This window comes from Cheilinus undulatus, linkage group 10 (genome assembly GCF_018320785.1).
Source record: "Cheilinus undulatus linkage group 10, ASM1832078v1, whole genome shotgun sequence".
Lineage (NCBI taxonomy): Eukaryota > Metazoa > Chordata > Actinopteri > Labriformes > Labridae > Cheilinus > Cheilinus undulatus.
In genome coordinates, this window is record NC_054874.1 from 1055958 (window position 1) to 1083749 (window position 27792).

Sequence of the window (27792 nt, forward strand, 5' to 3'; positions counted from 1 at the left end):
AATCTTCCAGACTCTGTCAGTTTTGTGTGTGCTTTCCGTGTCCGCTACATAGAGAGCCGTGGCTCAAAACCAGCTGCTTCAGCACAAGGCCCAGCTACCCCAGCCTAAGCAGCAGCCACAAGCCAAGCCCCAGTCTCTGGCTCAGCATCAGCAGCCCTCAGCAGGCAGAAGATCCCACCGCACCCTGCCCAAGGACCAAACTCAGCTTCTTTCACTGCAGCACGACCACAGGCACAGGGATAGAGACAGGGAGAGAGAGTGGCAGAGGCAGAGAGAGAAGCCTGTGGCAGCTTTCCAGAAGCTATCAGCTAATAGTGGGAGCACAGCTGCTGCTGCTGTTACCGCTGCTGCTTCCTCGCCCAGCCGCCCTGCACACAGCCAGCGTTTAGCGGTAAAACCCTGCCTTCCTACCCCTACAGCCAACATTCTTCACTGTGCTGGTTTCACACCTGCATGCACCATTATCCAGTCACCTGACAGACATCCTCCATCTATCTAAGCCCCTCCCTCTGCTCTGCTACTGCCACCTCTGTCCTGAATCAGTACTGCACTCTCACTGCACCATCACCCAGCATCCACAGACTGCCTCCTGAATTCTTTTTCTATCCTTCATCAGCTTCCACAATAACCTGATTTGTCCTCCCTGAGTCAGTCTTCCGGCGCTCCCATCCTCAAATAAAATGTGTTTAATGTTTCAGATGGACTTCCAAGAATCAAACCTAGCCAGGCTCCTTCTGGCTGCTGGTCTTCCCGGACAGTTACACCCTAGGATGGGCTCTGGGAGCAGCTCTAGTCCGTGTACTCCAGCCATGCAGAGAGCTCACCTCAGCCAGGTGTCCCGTTTAAACCTCATCCCACACGACCCTGAGTTCTTTGGATCTTTAAATGTTGGATTGGTTTTGCTCTTCTCAGTGTCTGAATGCTGAAGATTTTCAGCCTTAAATGACTAAACATGTACTTTTAATTCCCAGAATGCGAATCTCCGCTCTAGTCGGGACGCCCCACACAGCAGCTCATTGTCAGATATGGCCTTGTCCCCGTTGTCCCCGTTGTCCCTCTGCCCAATTGATGACGTCTTCATGGACTCTGTTGAGACGCCGCCTAAGGTGAGCAGAATGATCCTCTCAGCTGCTGGACGACACGTCAGACCTCAGGTCTGAGGTTTACCAGAGGTGACGGGGTCCTGGGTTTTATGTCTGTAATGGTCATACGTGTGTTTGGACTCAGTCATGGGCTGACCAGACACTAGAGGTCAAAGGTCAAGGTCCTTAGGCCTCATGTTAAACCATTGTTTCTAAGCTGATTTCTGAAGAACATTTTGAGGATGTTCTTCAAGAATGCACAGAGAGATTTTTGTCAAATTTGGCACAAACCTGCTCTTGGACATGAGGGTTTGGAGAACAGTCATTACTGGCGCATTAGTTTAATCCCCATACGTTTAAATAGCTCTGCAATCCTAAATTTATTACAAAACATACATCTACATCAATGATACTCAACATGTGGCTCTTTTGTGATTATTTAGGGCTGCTTGATGTCTTAGTTTTAAATATAATTTTCCCAGAAAACCTTAAAGGAAAAATTTTTTGCCCTTTTTCACAATTTTTGCCATATTTCACCCATTAGAGCTACCTTTTGCCATTAAATATTACTTGTTTCCTATTTTTTGCCCATTTTGCCACTTCTTTGTGCAACTTCTTTTCCAATTCTTGCCACTTTTATCCAATTTTTTTTTTCCCATTTTTGCCTTTTTGCCACTTTTCACCCATTTAAGCTACCTTTTGCCATTAAATACCACTTGTTTCCTTTTTTTTTTTTTTTGCCACTTTTTCATCACTCTTCACCCATTTTTTGTTATTAAATACTGCTTGTTTCCTATGTTTTGCTCATTTTTGCAACTTTTTCTTTCCACTTTTCCCCATTTTTTGCCCATTTAAGCTACCTTTTGCCATTAAATACCACTTGTTTCTCATTTTTTTGCCCATTTTTGCAACTTCTTTTTGCCACTTTTATCCAATTTTTGCCATTTTTCACAATTTTTTGTCCATTTAAGCTACCTTTTGCCATTAGATACCACTCGTTTCCTATTTTTTTGTCCATTTTTGCCACTCTTCACTGCTTTTTGTCTATTTTAGTCAATTTCCACCAATTTTTTTGCCACTTTTGGACCTTATTTGTCACTTCTCACCCATTTTTGTTATTTTCTGACACTTGTTCCACTTTTTCTCCCCATTTCTGCCCTGTCTCACACAGTTTTGCTTCTTTTTTACCAGTTTTGGAGCTTTTAATTTACTTTTAATGCTACTTAAGCCATTTTTTGCCACTTTTCACTACTTAGATTGTGGCTCTTGCAAAGGTATTTTTCAACAATTTGGCTCTTTGGTTGATCAGGGTTGAGTAACCCTGATCTACATTATCAAAGAAACAATAATACCACCAGTCACACGACCAAAAACCCTTCCCAGACCTCATTCTTGACCCATCACCATACAGTCAAAAAAGATTTTTTAATTGTTTTAAGTATTAGAGCAAATTTACTTGATTTTACTCAATTGCATGCATTTTCAACCATTATTTTTAACAATAAATAAAACCAGCGATGTTTATTCTAGTTTAGAGAAATTCAAATCAAACACATGAAACAGATGAGACTGGGTTTCGTGAAGGGTTCAGCCAGTAGGTGGCAGCACCTTTCCTTTTCTGCTCAGCAGATTTAGCCATGAGCAAGAGTAACGCGGTACTTTTGCATTTTTACATCTTTCTCCTGCGTGGCGGCTGGATAGCTCAGCGGTTCACAGAGGTCACGGCTCGGTTCAGGTTCAGTTCATTGATATTAAAGGAACATAAAGCCCCAGATTTATAATTCTAGGTTTCCTTAATTTAGCATCATTTTTTAATACAAAATCTGAAAGAAAAATCCAAAAGTCATGCTAACTGTTATTTATGTGCAACGATCGATATGTGGATTACATCCCCCATCACATCTCTCCGCCTGTCACCTCTTCTCTCTCAGTAGGTTTTTAAAAATCAAAAATGCTGCTGGCCATATTTACAGAACAACATGTGGTCTGACTGAGAATTAAAGCCAGCTGCAGACGGAGGAGGGGAGTACTATAAAACAGTTATTACATGCAGCAGTAATGGGAAGCCTAACAGAGTCAGTAAAGCTGTTAATAACTCACTGCTCTCAGTCATTCTTACTACAGTGGAGGCAGATAGATACTGTAGATACAGCCTAGTTCTTCAGGAGCAGCAGGCACATCCACGGGGGTGTTTCTGGTTGTTAATTAGCTGTTCTGGTCCAGCACCAAAGGGTGTTTGCAGTCATGTGATCCTGAACATTTGTTGGGGGTCAGGAAGTGAGAGACAGTTACAAAGAATGAATGGGAACAGAGAAAAGTTAGTACTGTACAGCAGGGATAAAGTCAAAGTACAATCGGGGTAAAGTCAGGATAAAGTTGTGGGTAATGTCGGGGTAGAGTCAGGTAAATTCGAGGTAAAGTCATGGGTAATGTCGGGGTAAAGACGGGATAAAGATGGGGTAAACTTGGGGCAAAGTCTGGGTAAAGCTGAGGTAAAGTTGGGGTAAAATATAGATAAAGTAAGGGTAAAGTTGTCAGTAAAGTCTGGGTAAAGCTGAGGTAAAGTTGGGGTAAAATATAGATAAAGTAAGGGTAAAGTTGTCAGTAAATTCTGGGTAAAGTTGGTTTAAAGGGGTGGTAAAGTCAGGTAAAGTCAGGGTATAGTCAGGTAAAGTTGTGGGTAATGTCGAGGTAAAGTCAGGGTAAAGAAGGGGTAAAATCAGGGTAATGTCAGAGTAAAGTCAGGGTAAATTTGGGTTAAAGTCAGGGTAAAATTGGGGTAAAGAAGGGGTAAAATCAGGGTAATATCAGAGTAAAGTCAGGGTAAATTTGGGTTAAAGTCAGGGTAAAATTGGGGTAAAGAAGGGGTAAAATCAGGGTAATGTCAGAGTAAAGTCAGGGTAAACTTGGGTTAAAGTCAGGGTAAAATTGGGGTAACGTAAGGGTAAAGTCGGGGTAATGTCAGAGTAATGTCAGAGTAAACTTGGGTTAAAGTCAGGGTAAACTTGGGTTAAAGTCAGGGTAAAGTCGGGGTAATGTCAGAGTAGAGTCAGGGTAAACTTGGGTTAAAGTCAGGGTAAAGTCAGGGTAATGTCAGAGTAAAGGCAGGGTAAACTTGGGTTAAAGTCAGGGTAAACTTGGGTTTAAGTCAGGGTAAAGAAGGGGTAAAATCAGGGTAATGTCAGAGTAAAGTCAGGGTAAATTTGGGTTAAAGTCAGGGTAAAATTGGGGTAAAGAAGGGGTAAAATCAGGGTAATATCAGAGTAAAGTCAGGGTAAATTTGGGTTAAAGTCAGGGTAAAATTGGGGTAAAGAAGGGGTAAAATCAGGGTAATATCAGAGTAAAGGCAGGGTAAACTTGGGTTAAAGTCAGGGTAAACTTGGGTTTAAGTCAGGGTAAAGAAGGGGTAAAATCAGGGTAATGTCAGAGTAAAGTCAGGGTAAATTTGGGTTAAAGTCAGGGTAAAATTGGGGTAAAGAAGGGGTAAAATCAGGGTAATATCAGAGTAAAGTCAGGGTAAATTTGGGTTAAAGTCAGGGTAAAATTGGGGTAAAGAAGGGGTAAAATCAGGGTAATGTCAGAGTAAAGTCAGGGTAAACTTGGGTTAAAGTGAGGGTAAAATTGGGGTAACGTAAGGGTAAAGTGGGGGTAATGTCAGAGTAATGTCAGAGTAAACTTGGGTTAAAGTCAGGGTAAACTTGGGTTAAAGTCAGGGTAAAGTCGGGGTAATGTCAGAGTAGAGTCAGGGTAAACTTGGGTTAAAGTCAGGGTAAAGTCAGGGTAATGTCAGAGTAAAGGCAGGGTAAACTTGGGTTAAAGTCAGGGTAACTTGGGTTAAAGGCAGGGTAAAATCGGGGTAATGTCAGAGTAAACTTGGGTGAGAGTCAGGGTAAACTTGGGGTAAAGTCAGGGTAAACTTGGGTTTAAGTCAGGGTAAAGTCAGGGTAACTTGGTTTAAAGTCAGGGTAAAGTCGGGTTAAGTTGGGTAAAGTCAGGGTAAAGTCGGGTTAAGTTGGGGTAAAGTCAGGGTAAATTTTTCAGCATGAGAGCGAGGCTCAAACCTGCAAAACAAAAGAAAGCCTAAACTTTATTGGCATGTTTGCTCTGATGTAGCAGACTAATAGTTCTCTTTGAACCAGACCTGACGTTAGAGAGGACAGCAGTTGCTGCTTTTGTGCAGTTCATGGTGCAGTTTGCAGCTGTGATCCCCTCTGGGTGGATTGTTCTTTCTTTAATGCTGGCTGTAATCGAAGCGTGTGCTGACTGTAATCGAAGCGTGTGCTGAAATAGTTAACTAGAAATAAGACGCCACCTTGGCATCTGTTAGTGTGGTTGTTCAGAAAAGCCAGATGCAGGATGTGGGCAACTTGTCAGAAGGATGGGTATTTCCACAGCTCACTTCCTGTTCTGCTGGGTGTGTCTTCCTCTCTATAACTGGGTCATGTGAACCGGGAGATTAGAGGTCAAAAAGTCACCAGCTGGTTGGCTGAAGGGGGAGCGGGGTTAAATGTTGAAAATGAACCTTAAAGGGTGCTGCTGTGCCAAGCTTCACTAGTTTGGTTCTCATGAGTGCTATGCCAGTGAACAGAGTAAAGTTTCACAGCACAGAACATGCAGACATGGGTCTGAATCAGTGGAGCTGTAGAAAAGTCACATTTAAATACGGTTAACAGACTTTGTTGAGTCTCCAGTGATGAAATCCTTCCTGGAGATTTTATTCAGAGGACTAAAACCACAGAACCACCAGTTTACTAGAGATCATGGTTATATGTTGCATGTTTTGTTGATGACTGCAAAGAAAATGATGACTGTTGACTGGATGAAGCCTGATCCTCCCACGATTGTCCAATGGCTGCAGAAGGTGAAGCATGTTTAATGCTGGAATACATGACTGCACAGATACAACTAAAAACGCTGAACTTTTTGAGACGATGGACACCAGTTACTCAATATCCTATCAGTCCCTTATCAATCAAATTTTATGTAAATTATTTACATTATTATTGATTTGTATGTGCATATGGGCTCTGTCTGCAGTCGGTGTTATTGATGCATGATGATTGAAGCCAAATCTCAAGATGTTTTTCTTTACTTTGTGATGTTAATTGCCTGTTAATACTTAAAGAGAGGCAGTAAAGTAAAAACAAAAACTTCCTGCAAGTGAAACAAACGTGGACTACAAAGAGGCAGCCATCTTTGTCCACATAACAGTAGGAACTCTGGGCGAATCTCCCTCTCCTCCCTAAACCCTGAGCCGTCATGCACTTAACTAGCTGCACCTGGAAAGTGACTGAGTGAGTGAGGCTGCGAGGGCTTGAAGTGGTAGAACCAGGAATGGGACAGCCCTTTGTTTTTGACAGTCAGCATCTTGAAGAGTTTTAAACAAAGATAAAAACCAGCGTGCCTCACCTACAGACCTATTTTCTCAGTGGTTGAAGGCTGTTTTATATAAAGTACTTACAGGAAAAATACTTCTTTCTTTTGCAACGTCCACCCTTTTTGCACCTTATGTGTTTTTTGTTTACAGTTTCGCTCCTTTCACTTCACTTTTGTAGGGTTTGCTAGCGGGCATCCCCAAGGAAACCCTGTCACACGTCACAATGCAATGAATCATGGGTAATTTCCCAATGCTAAGTTTGCAGATATGCCCAGTCATGGAAAGGAAGCATGAAGGGCTCAAAAAGTCTGTGAGAGATCCCTCACACACTTTATGATTTGACAGTGGGACAGCCCTGAGCCCTCACAGACGAAGGCCGGCCACACACTAAATGATTTTTTAATCTGAAATGATTTTAAAGCCGTGGGAGACCACAGACTTCAGGACAATTTCCAAAGATTTTTCATCTTTAATCCTCTGAACGCACACACTAGATGACTCAGCCAGATTGTCAGAACACTGGAGACCACACACCTGCTGACTTGCCTACGACCTCGCGTGATCACGTGACTTCAAAAAACAAACAAACACAGATGTCTGTCGATACCGTCTTGCTGTCTCTCCACAACAGGCTGTCCTAGCATACGTTACAGGTGAAGCAAAAATCATAAATCAAGGGGTAGACTCAGGATGAAATCCTGGCTGGAATTAAGGTACAGTTGTGTTTATGGTTGTGAGCGGTGAAAGTGCACAGTTCATCTGGTGACGATACCCGGTGTGCTCATTCTCACTGGTTGTTGTGGGTACTCCATCAGCGGCACTATGACCTAGAATCATAAATATCCAAGAGTACCTTGATGCAGACAAGATGGCCGACATACATCCAATCCATAGCAGAAGTCTCAACCGGAAGTCCGTACGTCTAAGGTTAGGCGTAGGCACTAAAACACGAGTGGTTAGGTTCAGGGTAAGCCAGTGGGGAAGGTGATATATTTGAGATCCAGCACCAAGGGTTAGACTTAGGCATGAAAAAGACTGACAAACCCTGGCAGCTGAGTCCAACACGAAGAAGAAACTTCCGCTCGGGACTTCCGGCATGGATTGGATGTATAGGGACGCTCGTGTCGGCCGTCTTGACTGCAGTTGGGTCTCTCTCTAAATATCAGACATGTTTGATATTTACGATCCAGGGTTTGGGAGTTGATTTGGAGCAGCAAATTAATCGTGTTGACACAGCACACATGCAGACTACTCTGGCAAATAATCGTTTGTGATGAGGCTCATGTCAGTCCACGCCCCCACGATCGTCAGGGGAGGCAAATCTTGCCCCAAATTGGCTTAAAATCCTGTCGTGTGTGGCTGGCCTTAGCGGGAGCGTCTCAGTGAGCGTGACAGCCTCTGACTCTTCTTCTCTTTTTCGTGTCTATTTTTCAGGTTCCAGAGCGCACTACCTCTAAGTTTTACTGCCGAGAGCTGGTGATGGGACACAAGAGGGCAGCTTCAAGGTAGATCTGAACTTTGCACAGAGTAGTCAAAAAGCAGACACAGATTTATGTGGATTATATGGGCTAGAGCACCTAAAAGCACCTGAACTGAAATACAAAATTCTTGCATTATTCTTAACTGTAACCTCCTAATCCTTCTGCTTTAGTGAGCTTTTATTATTGTTGTCATTCATATCATGCTACTTTTTTTTCTGAACTTTATTTCAAAATTAAAATATACAAACAATGCATGAATGCATACATTCAAATACAGCTTACAGTTGCAACAATAAATGTAGCAAGAAATCAGTAAAAAAAAGAAAATATGTAAGAAATAAAACAATGAATAAAAAGTTAAAGGACAAAAATTAAAGAGTAATAAAAAAACAGGGGGCAGTACTGTATATGAATACATTCCATCTGAAGAAAAATAAATCAGTTCAAATGAAAAGTTTAAATTGTGAGCACACATTTACAGTTCTTACAGCTTTCTTGTTTTTGGTTGAAGAAACATTTCTTATATAAAAGTCAGTTTCTTCAGATTATGAGATCTATAACGAAATAATTATTAGCATGAACATTTTCAGTTCACAGTCACAGATAATGTTATCTAATATGAATCTACAAATATCTAACTGCTACATGCTACATGCTAACAGCCAGTCATGCTGATGCTACTGTTTCTTCCTCTGTATCTCTGTTTGTGTGTCTCTGTCTCCATCTAGTGGCAGCCCGATGTCAGTGACAGAACGGAGTGGAAGGTCTGTTACTGATGAAGTCTCTCCTAGCAGCAGCAACAGTCCAGGTCAGTGCTAAACCAGGTCTGATGGTCTTAGAGTACCCAGGTTTTTCAGCTTTGGTTGTTGGGAACATTTTTCTATTTTAAAGTTTTTTTCTACAGATGTGGCACTGGTGTGACTGGTTTTATTTATGTGAGTGGTAGTGTATACCAGGGGCTCTCAACCTTTTCAGCCACAACCCCCAAAATAAAGATGTCAGAGACCGGGGACCCCCACTGCACCTGAAGGTGGCTGAACACAGACATGAACATTATAGAATAGTCATGTGGAGACAAGGCCGTCCATTAGGGGGGATAAAGGGGAGAGCTCTAAGGGGCCAGCAAAATCATGGTCCATAATAAAGTTAAGCTGTGGCATTTCATATTTAATCTGAATAATAACAACTCTTATCAAAGAAACAAGTGTTGTTTTAATTCATTTGCGTAGTAAGTAGCCCTCTTAAAAATGTTAATCCTTTTGTTAAACACAGAAAAAATGGGTTGAAAGTAGCTCAAATTGGTGAATATTGGCAAAAAAATGGCAGGAAGGTGGTGAAATTGGATTTTAAAAGTAGCAGAAATTGGTTAGAAATGCCAAAAAATTAGATAAAAGTGGCAAAAAATCACCATCAAATGCCAAAAATTGGTTTAAGTGGCAAAAAGGGCATATAAGGTGGTAATAGGGGATTAAAAAGTGGCTGAAATGGCATAAAGGTTGCAAAACTAAGTGGAAATTTGGTGAAATGGGATGAAAAACTTATATCAACTGGCAGAAATAGGCAGAAATGGGTTAAACTGGCAAAAATGAGCATATCACATTTTGAAATGTGGCATAAAAAGTGGCTTTAAAAGGGGTTAATAGTGGCAATAGTGAGTCAACAGAGCCAACAATAGGCCGAGAGTGGCAAGATTTGGTTTAAACATGGCAAAAACAGGCAGAAAAAAGTGTAGGAAAGGGTTCAGAATGGACAAAAAATGGGTTTTTAGTGGCAAAAATATGTTAAAATTTGGCAAAATTGGAGAAAAGTGACAACTGTGTATTTTAAAAAAAAACAGTTTTTTAAGGCATCTGGAGACACCCTCTTAGAGTCTCGTGACCCCAAATGGGGTCCCGATCCCAATGTTGAGAACCCCTGGTGGAGACGAGGCCTGCCTATAAATAATGTTCCTGCTCTAATGATAAAACCCTGGTGCTGACTCTCTCTGCGTCCCTGAACCTAGCTTTGTTTTTCTGTGTTTGAAGGTTACTTCAAGCTGGAGAGTCCTCTTCTACAGAAGCACAGGAAGATACAAGACAACCTGATGAGCAAGCATTCACAGGTAAATTAAAAGTCACTTTTCATGGTATGCTATTTCTACAGTTTCATTAAACTTCACAAACTCTGTCTACCATGCAGGGTGGAAGATCTGCCCTGAGTCGACTGAACAAGGCCACAGAATACTCTTCCTCCAGTGACGAGGTCGGCAGCAGTGATGAAGAGGACAGCAGAAGGTGAAATCTTCATCATCTGTCCTCATTGCTTAAAATCTCCATTAATCTTATCGTATAGTGAAATTGTGTACCACTGTATGTTAACACTGCTTTCCTCTAACCTGACAGCCAGGCTGTTCACAGATCCAGGACATGGGATAGATTTTCACATCTGTCTAGATCAGGGTTTTTCCGGTCATGTTCCCCGGAGCCGTGGACACATCCTGAGGATTTATTAATCCTGAATCTTACTTTAAAATCTGGGCTTGTCTGTTTCAGGTCTGGCCTGTCTAACGGAAAGAGGAAATACTTCAGCGGGATCCCTGATGGCATAGTGCTGCAGCCTCACAACAACCTCAACCAGGTGTCCTACACACTGTCACCTGTTTTTACCTTTAGACTTGTCTTTGTACAGCCAGCCTCTTCCTGTCAGGACGTCCTGTCAGAGGGGGTCGGCTCTAGCTAATGCTGGGATAACAAACTCTGACTGGTGTAATCATATATATAAATACCCTCCCTGTACTTCTCTTCCACAGATTTCTCGGGTAGGTTCAGATGATACCTACCTGCTTCCAGACCTTCTGCAGAAAGCGTCTTCCCCAAGTCCGACCCACAATGCACTGGGCCAGCAGCAAACACGAGAACTCAACTACTCACAGTCGCCCACGGCACTTCGATCCAACACGCACCAGGAGCTGTTTGTGAGTTTATCAGACGTTAGAGTCAGAGATACGCAGGAGAGAGAGAAAGACTGCACTGAGAGCAAGGCCAGTAGAGCTGGTTCTGGTTCTGGTAGACCCCTCTGCATGTGGGACCAGTTCTTAGTGGACATACAGGTATTAGTTAGACCAGGGGTTCTCAACGCTGGGGTCGCGAGACACTTAGAGGGGGTCTCCAGATGCCTTAAAAAAACTAAGAACATTTTTGAATTACACTGTTGCCACTTTACATCAATTTTGCCTAATTTTAACACATTTTTGCAACTTAAAACCCATTTTTTTATCAAATTTAAACCCTTTCCACCATTTTTTTCTGCCTGTTTTGCCGCTTCTAAACCAAATCTTGCCACTCTCTGCCTATTGTTGGCTCTGTTGAAACATTATTGCCACTATTAACCCCTTTTAAAGCCACATTTCACCATTTGATATGCCCATTTTTGCCAGTTTCTGACTATTTCTGCCTCAGCTAACCCTTTTTTTCCAGTTTATATCAATTTTCATCCCATTTCACTAAATTTGCACCTATTTTTGCCACTTTAACGCCATTTCAGCCACTTTTGAATCCCTTTTTACCACTTACTATGCCCATTTTTGCCATTTTTTTGGTCATATTGCCTCTTTTATCTAATTTTTGGCATTTCCAACACATCTCTGCTCCTTTTAAACCTATTTCACCACCTTTCCTACATTTTTGTCATTATTAACCGATTTCAACTAGTTTTAATGTGTCTTAATTCAGTTTTTAACCTTTATTTACTGAGTCTAAAAATGGCGATTTGGACATATTTTGTTATTCTGGCTGTAAAATAGTCAGGAGATGCCCTAAGTCTGAGAGCTTTGCTCCCTTTTCCCAGGAGTACTTGAACTTGACTTTTCAACATCTGGTTAATGATTATTGCACATTATATGGAATTGTCAGCAGTTTAAAAGAAGAAAAACACAAAAACAGATTTGTTTTCATGGCTTTTATGAGAAGAAATGTTGTTATTGCTCATGAAGTTTTGATTTGACATTTGAAATGTGAACCTATACATGTTTAGAACAATCAGCAGTCATTTTTGGAGTCTAGGACTCTGGGTGTGCAAAACACAGTGCAAAAGATAACTATATACATAGGTGACAATTAGTGCAAATAAAGGTGGAAAAATGCATTTTCAACATTCTCAGTAACATGTTGTTATTACACATGACAGACACGCACACATGCCACTATCTAACGCTATTTTTGAAAAACAAAACACCACTCTCGCTCGCTCTCCTTTTACTCTCTTCCTTCACTCTCCTTTCTCACTCATCTTCTGCCAAAGCTGCCGATTTCACGGTACTGTTCGACATTACCGTAATATATATACCACACATCTTATATTGGTGGAAAGCACAGATTCTCAGCTCTCTGTCAGCATTGGAATTTTTTGGATTGAGCAAACTTTCAAGGAGTTACAGTGTTGAGAATCCGTGTAGTGGTCTTGCAATACTTCCGGTGTTTAGCTATGAATGCCCACGTCATATGGTTGTGAGTACCGTAATGAACCATATATGTGTGCATGGCCACAACTCTCAGCTTTCCAACACCGTTGGAATTTTTCTGATCAGACAAACTTTGACAGAGTTACGGTAATAATACTCCGGACATATAAAACACAGCGCTGGCTCAGTAGGTAAAGGGTTAACAAAAGGATTTACATTTTTAAGAGGACTACTTACTACACAAATGAATGAAAACTTGATTCTCTGATGAGAGTGGTTATTATTCAGGTTAAATGCAAAATACCACAGCTTTACAATGGACTATGATTTTGCTAGGCCCCAGACCCCCCCCCCCCCAGGCATCCTTGTCTGAACATGGCTATTCTAGAATGTTCATGGCTGTGCTCAGATAGGGGGGTCCCTGGTCTCTGGCACCTTTGTTTTGGGGGTCGTGGGCTGAAAAGGTTGAGAACTCCTGGGTTAGACTATAATCAGAAAGCGTCACTCTTAAACTGTCAGTGTGTGTAAATAAAGGTGCTGACCAGCTGCTGATTTTCTTGTTTTCAGGCTGTCAGCAGTCCTACAGGCAAAAACAACTCCTCTTCATCCTCTTCCTCTTTCCTCTCCTTCATTGATCCACGGCTGATCCCCATATCGTCTCCTCCACAGAGCCCCAGTGAGTCCATTTACCCACAAACCAGTAGAAACCTTTATTAACAGTCCTGTGTCACATCTCTGCAGATTCAGGTCCAGGAGTTTGTCAGTTTTTGTGTGAAGTGATCCCGAACAGCGTGCTCTTTATCTACACCGTGCACTGATCATCAGTTTCTGTCCTCTATAGCGAGCAGCAAAGACGAACCGCTGAAGAGGGAGAACCATCGGAAAGGTTCTGTGGTGAACGTGAACCCGACCAACATCCGACCGCAGAGCGACACTCCTGAGATCCGCAAGTACAAGAAGAAGTTCAACACTGAGGTTCTCTGTGCCGGACTGTGGGGTCAGTAGCTCTGCGTCTGTGGTTCAACGTCTGTGTTCGATGATAATCTGAGGTTTAACGTCTGTGTTTGATGATAATCTGAGGTTTAACGTCTGTGTTTGATGACAATCTGAGGTTTAACGTCTGTGTTTGATGACAATCTGAGGTTTAACGTCTGTGTTTGATGACAATCTGAGGTTTAACGTCTGTGTTTGATGATAATCTGAGGTTTAACGTCTGTGTTTGATGACAATCTGAGGTTTAACGTCTGTGTTTGATGATAATCTGAGGTTTAACGTCTGTGTTTGATGACAATCTGAGGTTTAACGTCTGTGTTTGATGATAATCTGAGGTTTAACGTCTGTGTTTGATGACAATCTGAGGTTTAACGTCTGTGTTTGATGATAATCTGAGGTTTAACGTCTGTGTTTGATGACAATCTGAGGTTTAACGTCTGTGTTTGATGACAATCTGAGGTTTAACGTCTGTGTTTGATGACAATCTGAGGTTTAAGGTCTGTGTTTGATGACAATCTGAGGTTTAACGTCTGTGTTCGATGATAATCTGAGGTTTAACGTCTGTGTTTGATGATAATCTGAGGTTTAACGTCTGTGTTTGATGACAATCTGAGGTTTAACGTCTGTGTTCGATGACAATCTGAGGTTTAACGTCTGTGTTCGATGATAATCTGAGGTTTAACGTCTGTGTTTGATGATAATCTGAGGTTTAACGTCTGTGTTTGATGATAATCTGAGGTTCAACATTTGTGTTTGATGATAATCTGAGGTTTTTCGTCTGTGTTTTTGCAGGAGTGAATCTGTTGGTGGGGACGGAGAACGGCCTGTGGCTTCTGGATCGAAGTGGTCAGGGAAAAGTCTACTCCCTCATCAGCAGGCGACGGTTTCAGCAGATGGATGTGTTGGAGGGACTCAACGTTCTGATCACTATATCAGGTGAGATGCAAGCATGCTAACACCTGTGCTGTCCAGAGCACCGTGGACCCTTTACCGGCTGTATTTACACTGGTTCTTTATTTAAAATATGATCTGATCTGTGTACAATGATTAGTTTGATTAATATAAAGAAGAGGGTGGCTCTTTTACTCCCGTCCTATCCCACTGACACATAAATGGTCCCATCCTGTCCACGTCCTGCTCTGTTTTTGGGTCATCTCACGGAAATATAATCCTAAAACCTCTCTGCCTCACTCTGCTGTAGGTAAAAAGAACAAGCTGCGGCTGTACTACCTTTCCTGGTTAAGAAATAAAATCCTGCACAATGACCCTGAGGTGGAGAAGAGACAGGGCTGGACCTCGGTGGGGGACCTGGAGGGCTGTGTGCACTATAAAGTGGGTAAGTACACAGTTTTAATTCAACGTGGAGTTTCTCTGCAGAGATGTAGGTGTGGTTTAACTAGCTGTAAATGTTCTTTAAGTACCCAGAGCCAGAGTCATGACTGTCTTTGTCTTGTTTCCTCAGTGCGCTACGAGAAGATCAAGTTCTTGGTGATTGCTCTGAAGAATGCTGTGGAGGTTTACGCCTGGGCTCCTAAACCCTACCACAAATTCATGGCCTTTAAGGTTAGAGACGTCGAGAAGCACACATGCTTCTGTCTTTGTGGTGTTGAAGCAGATAAAGGTGATAACAGGAAATAAAAGGGTCACTGTTCCTGTAGAGCAGGGGTTCTCAACATTGGGGTCAGGACCCCATTTGGGGTCGCGAGATACTGAGAGGGGGTCTCCAGATGCCTGAAAAAACTAAGAATATTTTTGAAGTACGCTGTTGCCACTTTACATCAATTTTGCCCAATTTTAACACATTTTTGCAACTCAAAACCCATTTTTTTTTGTCAAGTTTAAACCCTTTCCACCACTTTTTTCTGCCTGTTTTTGCCACTTCTAAACCAAATCTTGCTGCTCTCTGCCTATTGTTGGCTCTGTTGACACATTATTTCCACTATTAACCCCTTTTAAAGCCACATTTTACATTTTGATAAGCCCACTTTTGCCAGTTTCTGAATTTTTCTGCCTCAGCCAACCCTATTTATAATAATAATAATAATAATAATAACTTTATTTGTATAGCACTTTTAAAAACATGGGTTTACAAAGTGCTTTGACAAGTGCAGAAGCAAGTACAAAAACAAGCAAGTACAAAAACATTTTGCCATTTTGTATCAATTTCCTCCATTTCACTAAATTCGCACCTATTTTTACCACTTTAACACCATTTCAGAAAATTTTGAATCCCTTTTTACCACTTTATATGCAAGTTTTTGCCATTTTTTGGTCATTTTACCACTTCTATCTAATTTTTGGCATTTCTAACCCATTTCTGCTACTTTTAAAATCCAATTTCACCACTTTTCCCAAATTTTTTGTCATTATTTACCCATTTAAGCTATTATTAATACATCTTCATTCAGTTTTTAAGAAAAGGATTTACATTTTTAAGAGGACTACTTACTACACAAATGAATCACACTTGCTTCTTTGATAAGAGTGGTTATTATTCAGGTTAAATATAAAATACCACAGCTTAACTTTACAATGGACTATGATTTTGCTGTCCCCTTAAAGCTCTCCCATTTATCCCCCCTTATGAGCAGCTCTGTCTGCACTGCACATGTTCATGGCTGTGTTCAACCACCTTCAGGTCCAGCGGGGGTCCCCGGTCTCTGGCACCTTTATTTTGGCGGTTGCGGGCTGAAAAGGTTGAGAGCCCTTGCTGTAGAGGAGCACTTTTAGGAACGTTTCAGACAGTTAAACAGTAAAACAACCCACCGTTCCACTGCTACACACCAGGCTAAAATCCTCCTATCAGGGTCACCACCACAGCACCAGACTCTCCCAGTCCTGACACATCCAGGTTTCAGATTCATGCTCGCAGATCCTCAGCAGACTTGTGTCCCATTTCTTACGTCCTCTGTGGCCTGAGCTACTTTTCTCCCACGCCATGCTGCTCTCTGCTAACCCTCCCTTTACATGAAAGGCCTAAAATACCCCACCGTGTGGAAATGAGGGTGACTTTCTCCTGATGCCTGTCTTTATCGCTCCATACGTCTCTGAGTGTTTATACAGGAAGATTATCAGCAGCAGTCTTAATTCTAACATGTTTGTCTAAAAATCTACCTTCCAGTGTTCAGGCTGTGCTCACTAATGCTCTCTCCTTGTTTCCCCGTCCTTCAGTCATTCAGATCGCTGCCTCAGAAACCGCTCTTTGTTGACCTGACAGTGGAGGACGGTCAGAGGTTAAAGGTCATCTACGGCTCCTCGTCTGGTTTCCATGCCATTGATGTTGACTCAGGCACGCCCTATGACCTCTACCTCCCGACACATGTAAGATGTTTTATTTTCACTCATTTATACGGTGCAGTGGCTTGTTTGTCTCACTGGCCGTCCAAAAAGACAGTATAAGGCTGATTAAAGAGTTATGAGAGAAGAAGAGAGGAAAATAATACACTGGGGAAACTCAGAGCCCAGCAGAACTCTTCAGGTTAAAGGGGTTTATCCTCTGCAGGGACACAAGGATTAGGATGGGGTGAAAGCGTTCCAGGGTTGTTCCTTGTTTGATTTTTCCCTCACAGATTTTCCTTAAGTTAAGTCCTAGTAGTCACTATGGACTGATGCTGTGTTGCTGCATAACTGTACCTCCAGATATTTTTGTTGTAGCTCATATTCTTTGGCTAAGTTTCAAATCCTCACAGAGTTTTTTTGTTATTTCTTTCAAATTTCTCCAACATTGTAGAATAAATTCCTGTAATGCTTTATAACAGGATATTTCTCCAGCTAGCCGTAAAATTGAAATTTGATCTTTCCCTTGACGTTGTAATACACGTCACAAATATGCAGCATAATCTGCATCATATTTTGAAGATCTCTTCCTATCCGCCGTGCTTGCTTTATCTCTATGCCCTCGTTCGTGCAATGCTGCGTTTGGGTGCAGCATGGAAAATCGCCTGCTCTTCCACTTTCTCACAGTCACAAGGATGATTTAGGTACTGAAATATGGCACCGTTTGATTTTACATGAATAAATACTTGGCAGTAGCAGCGGAATTAGGTCAGTACCTATAAAAGTAAAGTATCAGAGTGACTCTGTGACTGCTGAGTGGTCATCAGAGTGACTCTGTGACTGTTGAGTGGTCATCAGAGTGACTCTGTGACTGTTGAGTGGTCATCAGAGTGACTCTGTGACTGTTGAGTGATCATCAGAGTGACTCTGTGACTGTTGAGTGGTCATCAGGGTGACTCTGTGACTGCTGAGTGGTCATCAGAGTGACTCTGTGACTGTTGAGTGGTCATCAGAGTGACTCTGTGACTGTTGAGTGATCATCAGAGTGACTCTGTGACTGTTGAGTGGTCATCAGAGTGACTCTGTGACTGTTGAGTGATCATCAGAGTGACTCTGTGACTGTTGAGTTGTCATCAGAGTGACTCTGTGACTGTTGAGTGATCATCAGAGTCACTCTGTGACTGTTGAGTGGTCATCAGAGTGACTCTGTGACTCTGGAGTGGTCATCAGAGTGACTCTGTGACCCTGGAGTGGTGATCAGAGTGACTCTGTGACTGTTGAGTGGTCATCAGAGTGACTCTGTGACTGTTGAGTGGTCATCAGAGTGACTCTGTGACTGTTGAGTGGTCATCAGAGTGACTCTGTGACTCATCAGAGTGACTCTGTGACTGTTGAGTGGTCATCAGAGTGACTCTGTGACTGTTGAGTGGTCATCAGAGGGACTCCTGGGGGAAGAACTTCTTCTGTGATGGGTTGTTTTGGTGTTCAGTGCCCTCTTACACCTACCAGAAGGGAAGAGTTTAAACAGTTTGTGTCTTGGGTTTGCTGCAGCATGGTACCTGCTTGTTCCTGACCCTGGGTTGGTATAACTTAATCTGAATGTCAGTTTTTGTGGATTTTAAAAGGAAAAGAAGCAATCAGCCTTTAATTTTCAGTCTAAGGTATGGTTTTGGAGCCCCTTAAAAGGCCAAAAAAGGGGAATAAAGAAGATCTACAGCTATTTAGGGATCTTCAGATATGTTGGGGATGCAGCTGCTGTCACTGATATTGTCTTCTCCTGAATGGTCTGAGTCAGGAGTTTACTTCAGTGAGACTGCTGAGCAGAAACCCATTCCTAGCTGCATCTGTCTTGGTGCTGACAGTACATAATAATCATGGGAATATTGCTACCTGTCCATTCTGCTGCTTTAGTCCCTCAGAGTCTTACAGTGTTAAAATGATAAGCTAGAGTAGGAGAGTCATGTTAAACAGTTCCATCATTTTGTCTTAGATAAAACAGCTACCATGATAGTTTGGTGGCTCTTTAAAGAAGATAATCCTCAGAGATCGAGCTGGCAAGCATGTAACACTTTTCTCTCCTTTTACACTTCCCATCCAGTTCTCCTTTCCCTCCTTGTTCCACGTTCATCTTCTCATTTCAGTCATTCAGACTCTAGATTATCTCTCCTCTCACTCACATCTCTGCTCATTCTCTTTTTTCTGTCTGTGGGCAGGTTAGAGCTGACGCAGAAACCTCTGACTCATTCTCACTTCTTTTCTTTACTTTTCTGTTTGAATTTGCAAGCAGACTTTGAATTTAGTTTGTCTGAACTGGAAATTAATGAAGTGGACTGAAGGGCAAAAAGCTGCTTCACTGTGCATGTTGGTTCTGTGAGTGTTAATGAGTCATAGGTTTAGTTTGTTTGGTTGCAGCTGTAGTTTTGTAGGTTTAATGTGCAGATATCAGCTCAGAGTTCATTCTTCAACTATGGCAGTGGCCCAGCCTTTTTCAGCCATCGTCCCTTATAACAGGGGTTTGCAACGTAGGGGTCGGGACCCCATTTGGGGTTGCAAGACACTGAGAGAAGGTCTCCAGATGCTTTAAAAAAACTAAGAACATTTTTTAATTTTACACTGTTGCCACTTTAATGTAATTTTGTCCAATTTTAACACATTTTATCACTTTTACCACCAATTTTGCCAAATTTTAACACATTTTTGCAACTTAAAAAACATTTTTTGTCAAATTTAAACCCTTTCCACCACTTTTTTCTGCCTGTTTTTGCCACTTCTAAACCAAGTCTTGCCAATCTTTGCCTATTGTTGGCTCTGTTGACACATTATTGCCACTATTAACCCCTTTTAAAGCCACATTTAACAATGTGATATGCCCATTTTTGCCAGTTTCTGACTATTTCTGCCTCAACTTACCCTTTTTTCCAGTTTATATCAATTTTCATTCCATTTCACTAAATTTGCACCTATTTTTGCCACTTTAATGCCATTTCAGCCACTTTGCAATCCCCTTTTACCACTTAATATGCAAGTTTTGCCATTTTTTGGTCATTTCTTCTTTTTTTTTTTTTTTTTGATATATTTTTTATTTTGTTTAAAAAAGAAAAGAAAAAGAAAAAAAGAAATGCCAAAACTGAGATAAAAGTGGCAGAATGACCAAAAAATGGCAAAAACTTGCATATTGAGTGGTAAAAGGGATTGCAAAGTGGCTGAAATGGCGTTAAAGTGGCAAAAATTTAGTGAAATGGGATGAAAATTGATTGATTGATTTTTTTTTTTTGGCTCTCTAACCCATTTCTGCTACTTTTAAAATCCAATTTCACCACCTTTCCCGCCATTTTTTGCCATTTTTAACCCATTTAAGCTATTATTAATGTATCTTCATTCTGTTTTTAACAACAGGATTTATATTTTTAAGAGGACTATATGAATCAAACTTACTTCTTTGATGAGAGTGGTTTTTATTCAGGTTATATATAAAATACCACAGCTTAACTTTACAATGGACTATGATTTTGCTGGCCCCTTAAAGCTCTCCCATTTATCCCCCCTTATGAGCAGCTCTGTCTGCACTGCACATGTTCATGGCTGTGTTCAACCACCTTCAGGTCCAGTGGGGGTCCCCGGTCTCTGGCACCTTCATTTTGGGCTGAAAAGGTTGAGAACCACTGCCTTATAATGCCAGCTTTGAGCTTTTTTCTCTAAAATCCCCAACTCCAGTTTCAGAAATGTCTCCACCCTTATTGCCTGAATGCCCCGGCTCCCTCAGATTCTCAGCATGGCACCCTGACCCTGCAGACCTTCTCTGTCTATGAAGTTAAGTTTTTCAACGCCCCAGCCCTGTTAAAACACTTCCGTTTCTGTTTCTGAGAAGTTTTGTGCAAATAAATGTGTCACTTTAACAAACGCCCACTGATAGAAGTACAGTGTGAAAGAGTAGTGTGATGTTTTCCTCTCTTCTCCTGTGTGTGGGCATGTTCAGCTCTCTGTAGCCTCCAGTGAGTCATAATTCACACCACAGTCGTCCTAATATGTGAAATAAAAAGATCTGCTTAGGTAAGAACCTCTGGAAACATGCAGAGAGGAACAAAAAGACCTCATTTGTGTCTGTCCTCTCTATCTGTTGGTTAGTCTTATAGACCAGGTGATCCATCCTTCTCATTCATGTTCTGCACACCTGTCTCTCTCTCTCTCTCTCTCTCTCTCTCTCGCCCACACACTGCCCCAGCCTCTCTGAACACCTCCACCTGCCTTTATATGCAGGCAGAAGTAAGTCCAAGAAGGAGCTGAGAATGTGTGGTTGATAAAGCTCTAAAAATACCTCCCTGCTGTCCTCCTTCTCTGCTGATCATTAACTCTCTGTGTCCTGACCTGTTTTTTGACTCTCCTCTCTGCTCCGCTGGTAAACCAGGCTGGTGAGCACAGAGCTGCCTCCTACACTCGTGCCTTAGCTGCCACTGCTGCTTCCATATCGTTTTATCTCTCCAGTGCTGCTGCTTCTTTTTCTTTCTCTCTCTAACAACAACAGTCGGTCTTGTCTTACTTCCACGCAGCTACAGACTCTCAGCCTCCTGGATATCCTGTTAGTTTGGGAAACTTTGAGGACATTTCTGATCCTGGACTGTCTCTGGAGCTGTTGATCCGTGCTCTGACATGCACTCAGGATCGTTCTAAAGATAACTGGAGCTTGATTTTATTCTTCATTACTATCAAACACAGACCTGCAAACACAATGCACCCCTTACAGTCTTGAATGCACACTCACCTGCAAACTTTGAAACAATGCTGATCCCCAGGCAGAGGATTAAGATCGCGTTACGGCTGTGGATGCCCGTTCTGATGCTCAGGATTGTGGTGGCTCAGACTTTGGTAAAGTATAAATGCTCTGTGAAATGTTTGTGAATGGAAGCTCTGATAGTTGAGCGGTTTTTTAATGGAAGTTTTAAACCTCCAATATAAATCCGTTTTACTGTGGAGATAAAGGTTGCAGAAAAGTGACCCCTAACTTGTGGGTCCAAACTCAATGTGTGCTGGTAAAAAAAGCATGCAAAAACTCACCAAACGTTCCAGGATGTTGTTCTTCAGGTGAAATATTCATATTTTGGTTTGAATCGTGCAAGTCCTCTACACAGGGACCCCACGGTGGCCCCAAACAACAGACAGGGGACCGGGTATGAGCTACAGTCATTAAAACTGGTACACGTATGAATCATGTCTAGACTAGGGTTCTCAACCTTCTCAGCTCGCGACCCCCAAATAAAGGTTCCAGAGACCGGGGACCCCCACTGGACCTGAAGGTGGTTGAACACAGCCATCACCATTCTAGGATAGTCATGAGGAGACAAGGACGCCATTAGGGGGGATAAATGGGAGAGCTTTAAGGGGCCAGCAAAATCATAGTCCATTGTAAAGTTAAGCTGTGATATTTTATATATAACCTGAATAAAAACCACTCTCATCAAAGAAGCTAGTTTTGATTCATTTGTGTAGTCAGTAGTCCTCTTAAAAATGTAAATCCTTTTGTTAAAAACTGAATGAAGATACATTAATAATAGCTTAAATGGGTAAATAATGACAAAAAATTTGGGAAAAGTGGTGAAATTGGATTTTAAAAGTAGCAGAAATGGGTTAGAAATGCCAAAAATTAGATAGAAGTGGTAAAATGACCAAAAAATGGCAAAAACTTGCATATAAAGTGGTAAAAAGGGATTCAAACATGGCTGAAATGGCGTTAAAGTGGCAAAAATAGGTGCAAATTTAGTGAAATGGGATGAAAATTGATATAAACTGGAAAAAAGGGTTAGCTGAGGCAGAAAAATTCAGAAAGTGGCAAAAATGGGCATATCAAAATGTAAAATGTGGCTTTAAAATGGGTTAATGGTGGCAATAATGTGTCAGCAGAGCCAACAATAGGCAGAGAGTGGCAAGATTTGGTTTAGAAGTGGCAAAACAGGCAGAAAAAAGTGGTGGAAAGGGTTTAAATTTGACAAAAAATGGGGTTTAAGTTGCAAAAATGTGTTAAAATTTGGCAAAATTGGTGTAAAGTGGCAACAGTGAAGTTCAAAAATGTTCTTAGTTTTTTCAGGCATCTGGAGACCCCCTCTCAGTGTCTTGCAACCCCATATGAGGTCCTGACCCCAACGTTGCGAACCCCTGGTCTAGACAAAAAAAATGTCTCTTCGGACCATTATCTAAAATTTACTGGAACAGCTCTATAAATAGCTAAAGGTACGATTTCTGCTTTTTTCATTGATGGACAGGTTGCACATTTGAACAAACTACTCTGAGGGATTTTATGCGATTGATTTCAGAATTTTTTTCCTCATTCTAGACAAAATGGAGATCTTATCTTATCAAAAACTTGAGTTTTCACCATAGGGCAGGGCCGTGAACTGGGCTCAAACTTCATCTACTTTATGTACATTTTTCACCCCAGAAATACTTCAATAATGCCGTCTAACTTTTTAGTGCTTTTGTCAGTCATCACCAAATGTCACACAGATGATCACATATTAATGCTGAATACATTCATGCATCAATACTATCACTGTGTCACAGCGCCCCCTTCTGCCAATTGAACACTTCCTCTAATTTTTAAATTTTTCCTTTAACATTCATCCCCCATATAGCAACCTAGGCCCATGATTTGTGGTCTGCATATGGGTCATCATGAAACCTACAAAAAAGCCTCTTGGACCCATCCCCAAATCCCAACAGGGAGTCCACCAGCTTCACCTCTATTTCAAAATAAGGTGGTACCACATGACTTTAACCTGTTGTGACATTTGTATACATCACTCTGTGTTCTTCTATCCTTCCTGCCAAGAATACACTCTGGACACGCCCACATGCAAACATCACATCATAGCGCCCCCTACTCTAACACTCCAGCGTCATTCAAATGCAGCATTTCAACACCATTTAGGACAAAAATTTCAACTTTGAAAACAATCATAAAAAGTATTTTAAATGTGTTCCCCACTTTTTGAGTCATTTCTTTTCATAAATTACAGTCCTGATCAAAACTGCCAACTACCTGGGCAAGCAGCCAGGGTTGCCTGTAGGTGGAGAAAACATCTAAACCAGCGTTACTCAACCAAAGAGCCATACTGTTGAAAAATACCTTTGCAAGAGCCACAACCTAAGTGGTGAAAAACACTTGAAAAAGCAATAAAAATAAATTAAATGTGGCAAAAATTGTCTAAAAGTGGCAAAAAATTTAGAGAAAAATGACTGAAATGGGCAAAAAGCAGTCAAGAGTGGCAAAATGGGGCAAAATAGGGAACAAGTGGTATTTAATGGCAAAAGGTAGCTTTAATGAGCAAAAAATGGTGAAAAGGGGCAAAAATGGGATAAAAATGGCTAAAAAGTGTTGCAAAAATGGGCAAAAAAAGAAAAAACAAGTGGTATTTAATGGCAAAAGGTAGCCTAAATGAGCAAAAAGTGGTGAAAAAATTGTGAAAAGGGACACAAATGGTCCAAAGTGGCAAACACGTGGCAAAAAAACTAGTGTAAAGTGACTTAAATGAGCAAAAAGCAGACAAAAGTAGCAAAATAGGACAAAAAAGAGGAAACAAGTGGTATTTATTGGCAAAAGGTAGCTTATATGGCCAAAAGTGGAGGAAAAATGGTGAAAAGTGTCAAAAAAGGGAGAAAAAGAAGTAACAAAAATGGGCAAACAATATAGGAAAAGAGGAGCACAAAATGGCAAAAGTGGCTTGAATGGGCTAAAAGTGGCAAAAAAAATGGTGAAAGGGGAAAAATGGGATTCAAATGGCAAAAATTGGGAAAAAGTATAAAACAGAATTGGCATAAATGGGAAAAAATTAGAAAAAAAGGTGGTATTTAATTGCATAGGTATCTTAATTGGGTGAAAAGTGGCAAAAAAAATGTGGAAAAGGGCAAAAATGGGACTATTGAGTTATTGACATTTAAAGCCTTCTGTATAAGTCTGGGAAACAAACTGATCAATCTGATTAATTTCTGAGGTCAAAGTTTCCCTTTTTAAGATTTTCTGGGGGAATAATATTTCAAATAATCACTAAAGAGCCACATGTGGCTCCAGAGCCACAGGTTGAGTATCTCTGATCTAAACCCTAACCATGCAGACAGTTTTGATCTGCAGTTTTTTGCGTATTAGTCAGCCTCACTGTTGTTTGTTTGTCTGCTTGTTTGTTTTAGATCCAGGGTTCCATCCATCCTCATGCCATCATCATTCTGCCGAACAGCGCTGGAACAGAGGTTCTAGTCTGCTATGAAGACGAGGGCGTCTACATCGACACGTACGGACGGATCACTAAGGATACGGTGCTGCAGTGGGGGGAGATGCCTGCATCAGTCGGTCAGTAGATCCATCACTCCTGCTACAGCCCTTCAGTCTATCAGCATAGATTCTTTATGCATGTTGTCTGGAGGTGTTTTGCATGCTCAGCATTATTTATTTATTTATTGCGATATATCAAAATATTTACAAACATGATAAGAAATACTTACGGACTCAGACTGTACTGTGTCTCTTCATAGTGAGTTTGCTTTAGCTTATTTTTATGATTCTCTCTTCAGCCTACCTTCAGTCCAACCAGGTGATGGGTTGGGGAGAGAAAGCCATTGAGCTGAGGTCGGCCAACACGGGGAACCTGGAGGGAGTTTTCATGCACAAGAAGGCGCAGAAACTCAAATTCCTGTGTGAGAGGAACGACAAGGTAGGAGTGAAACTGACTAAATCGACCGCCCTCACCATGCCATTGTTCAGGGTTATTTATTTTTCATTACAGCATTTAAGATCTAAATCTAACACCTTAAACATTTTTAAATATGTTCAGTAAATAAATCAGAGTTTTTAGTAAATCCTGATGGAGGCTCGACGCAGTGGCCTCGCCATCAGTGTAAGTGTGTTTGAATGGTGTCTAATATAATAATGGCTAATGCTAGAGCAGGGGTGTCAAACTCAGTCACAGCAGGGGCCGGATTCTGGATTTAGGTCCAACCTGAGAGCCTAACAGGGTCACCGTTCTAACCAGAAACAGTCAACCTTATTCACCAGTAATAAAATATGAAAAAACAGCACTGATGATAAATCATTTGGAAATTCAAAAAATTAAAAATTAATACATTTAAAGGATCAAAATCTGAGATAAAAATTCCAACTAACTAGTTCAAACCGTTAGAGCACGATATTGAAAATAGAAAAATAATGTTTTTAAAGAGCAAATATATGAGGAGAAAGTTGAACTCATAAGTTTAAAAGATCAAAAAAAGCCAAAGTAAGGAGTTGAAAAGGTCAAAATATGGCTTAAAATTTAAAATTGGGAATCTAAAAGATAAAAATGTGACATATAAAATCCAAATTATGAGTTGAAAAGGTCAAAGTATGAAATAAAATTCAAAATCAAAAGTTTGAGTCGTAATCTTGAGATGCAAAATTGAAAACATGAAATAAAAACACAAATTAATTTCTTTCCCACATTCTTGAGTTTTTATAAAATCTTTCTTACTCTTTACTTCATCAGATTTTTATGACTTAACAAGGATATTTTAAATAATCAAGTTTAAGTTTACATTTTTATACTGGAGGAAATCTGCAGACCTCATACTGGTGGGCCAGTTTGAACACAAATATGATATGATCTTGCGGGCCGGATTTGGCCCCCGGGCCTTGAGTTTGACACCCCTGTGCTAGAGGTTTAAGACTTCACATGGTCATGGTTCATATCTCCGTTTTGAGGTTCAGAACCGTTTCAGATCAAAAGGAAGAAGCAGCAGAGATCGATGACATAGATCTGTCTTACTGATTTTGAGTCCGTAGCAGTGATGGTTCAGCCAGTCTCACAGCCTCAGCATACCTGATGTAAAAAAACATAAAGAACGCTGTCTGTCACTTCTTGCCCCCCATCTGACATTTGTGCATCATCAGGATCACATGACTGAAAACCGCCCATATCTCCTGATCCCTCCTATGTCTCCTTCCAGGTCTTCTTTGCCTCGGTGCAGTCTGGAGGGAGCAGTCAGATTTACTTCATGACTCTGGGACAGAACTCGCTCTTCAACTGGTAAAGACTGGACATGTGACTCTGGGATCTGCTGCTCATGCCTGCCATGTGTTTCCCTAGTGAAGCTTTTAATATTGTGCTGACTGCTGATTGTACAACGGATAGCTGACAACATACCAGAATCAGCGAGAGGAGTAGCCGAGTCCTCTCGGATCCATTCCTCTAATTCCATGGAAAGGAGCGCCGATGAGTGATGCTGGTACTCGAGCGTCAGCTAAAATGCTTCACACCTTTATTTTTCCCACAGATACTGGAGCCTGAAACATCCCTGTTTCATCTGGAACTGATAAGGACCTGGATTCAGCTGCCACATGGACATATTTGCAGGAAGAACTCAGTCTCAGCGTATGTAATGTGAAAAGCACAAAGAACATTTATGATTGTGGGAAGAATCCAACCATCACTGCGTCACTGTGGCAGAAATCAAGACCTCCTTCTGTGTCGTCTGGGACCCCTGAGAAAGTCCAAACCAGGTTTAACAGTTCCTTTCTGCAGTGTTTTACTTCATACCTAATGGAGTCCAGAGGAGAACGGTGTCCTTCTCTGGTGTTCAGTCTGGTTCAGCTTCTTCATGCAGAGAGGACATTACGTTACAGTACTGAGGCTCACATGGATAGGTCAGACTAGTATGGGGAAACGTGAGCCCTAACAGAGCTGTTATTGTGTGTCATTCCTTATTTTGTTGCTTTTTTTCCCCATTTCTGCTAATGTTTCCTGTGATCATTCCTGCAGTATCTACAGTTTTATTTATAGAGGACCCAAAACAAATGTCAGTGTCCTGCCCTTATTTAATTGTTTCTACAGAGCATTAATAGTTTTATACAACATACAGCGCTGTGAAAAAGTGTTTCAGACCAGTGTTATTATCAGAGATAACCTGAGTAAATAAAGTCAGAGTTTAAATGATGGTTTCATTATTCAGGGTAAATCCATCCAAACCTACCTGGTCCTGGTCCAACAGTCATTCCCCCTAATCCTAATCCCTGGTTGTTCCATCCTTGGTGTTTGTGATAACTGTCAGTGAGTCTTTCTCATCACTGTGGAGGAATGTTGTCCCATTCTTCTCTGTAGAATAGTTCTCATTCAGCCACATTGGAGGGTT

At 41.3% G+C, this 27792-nt stretch overlaps 1 protein-coding gene across 3 annotated transcripts in view; it reads left to right on the forward strand.

Moving 5' to 3' along the window:
* The window catches only part of si:zfos-2326c3.2 (misshapen-like kinase 1), a 62769-nt gene extending 34977 nt beyond the window's left edge, over positions 1-27792 (forward strand). Inside the window, exons 16-34 of one of the 3 annotated variants that reach the window (XM_041797311.1) lie at positions 53-391; positions 699-833; positions 972-1106; positions 7894-7964; positions 8669-8748; positions 9965-10041; positions 10119-10213; positions 10472-10556; positions 10729-10893; positions 12946-13054; positions 13220-13375; positions 14164-14307; positions 14573-14707; positions 14834-14934; positions 16543-16692; positions 24823-24982; positions 25204-25343; positions 26611-26690; positions 26938-27792. In XM_041797311.1, coding sequence (XP_041653245.1) covers positions 53-391; positions 699-833; positions 972-1106; positions 7894-7964; positions 8669-8748; positions 9965-10041; positions 10119-10213; positions 10472-10556; positions 10729-10893; positions 12946-13054; positions 13220-13375; positions 14164-14307; positions 14573-14707; positions 14834-14934; positions 16543-16692; positions 24823-24982; positions 25204-25343; positions 26611-26690; position 26938 — 2358 coding nt within the window. In that variant the 3' untranslated portion in view covers positions 26939-27792. Of the gene's footprint in view, positions 1-52; positions 392-698; positions 834-971; positions 1107-7893; positions 7965-8668; positions 8749-9964; positions 10042-10118; positions 10214-10471; positions 10557-10728; positions 10894-12945; positions 13055-13219; positions 13376-14163; positions 14308-14572; positions 14708-14833; positions 14935-16542; positions 16693-24822; positions 24983-25203; positions 25344-26610 lie in introns of all 3 variants that reach the window. The other 2 variants (XM_041797310.1, XM_041797312.1) reach the window with 2 other exon arrangements.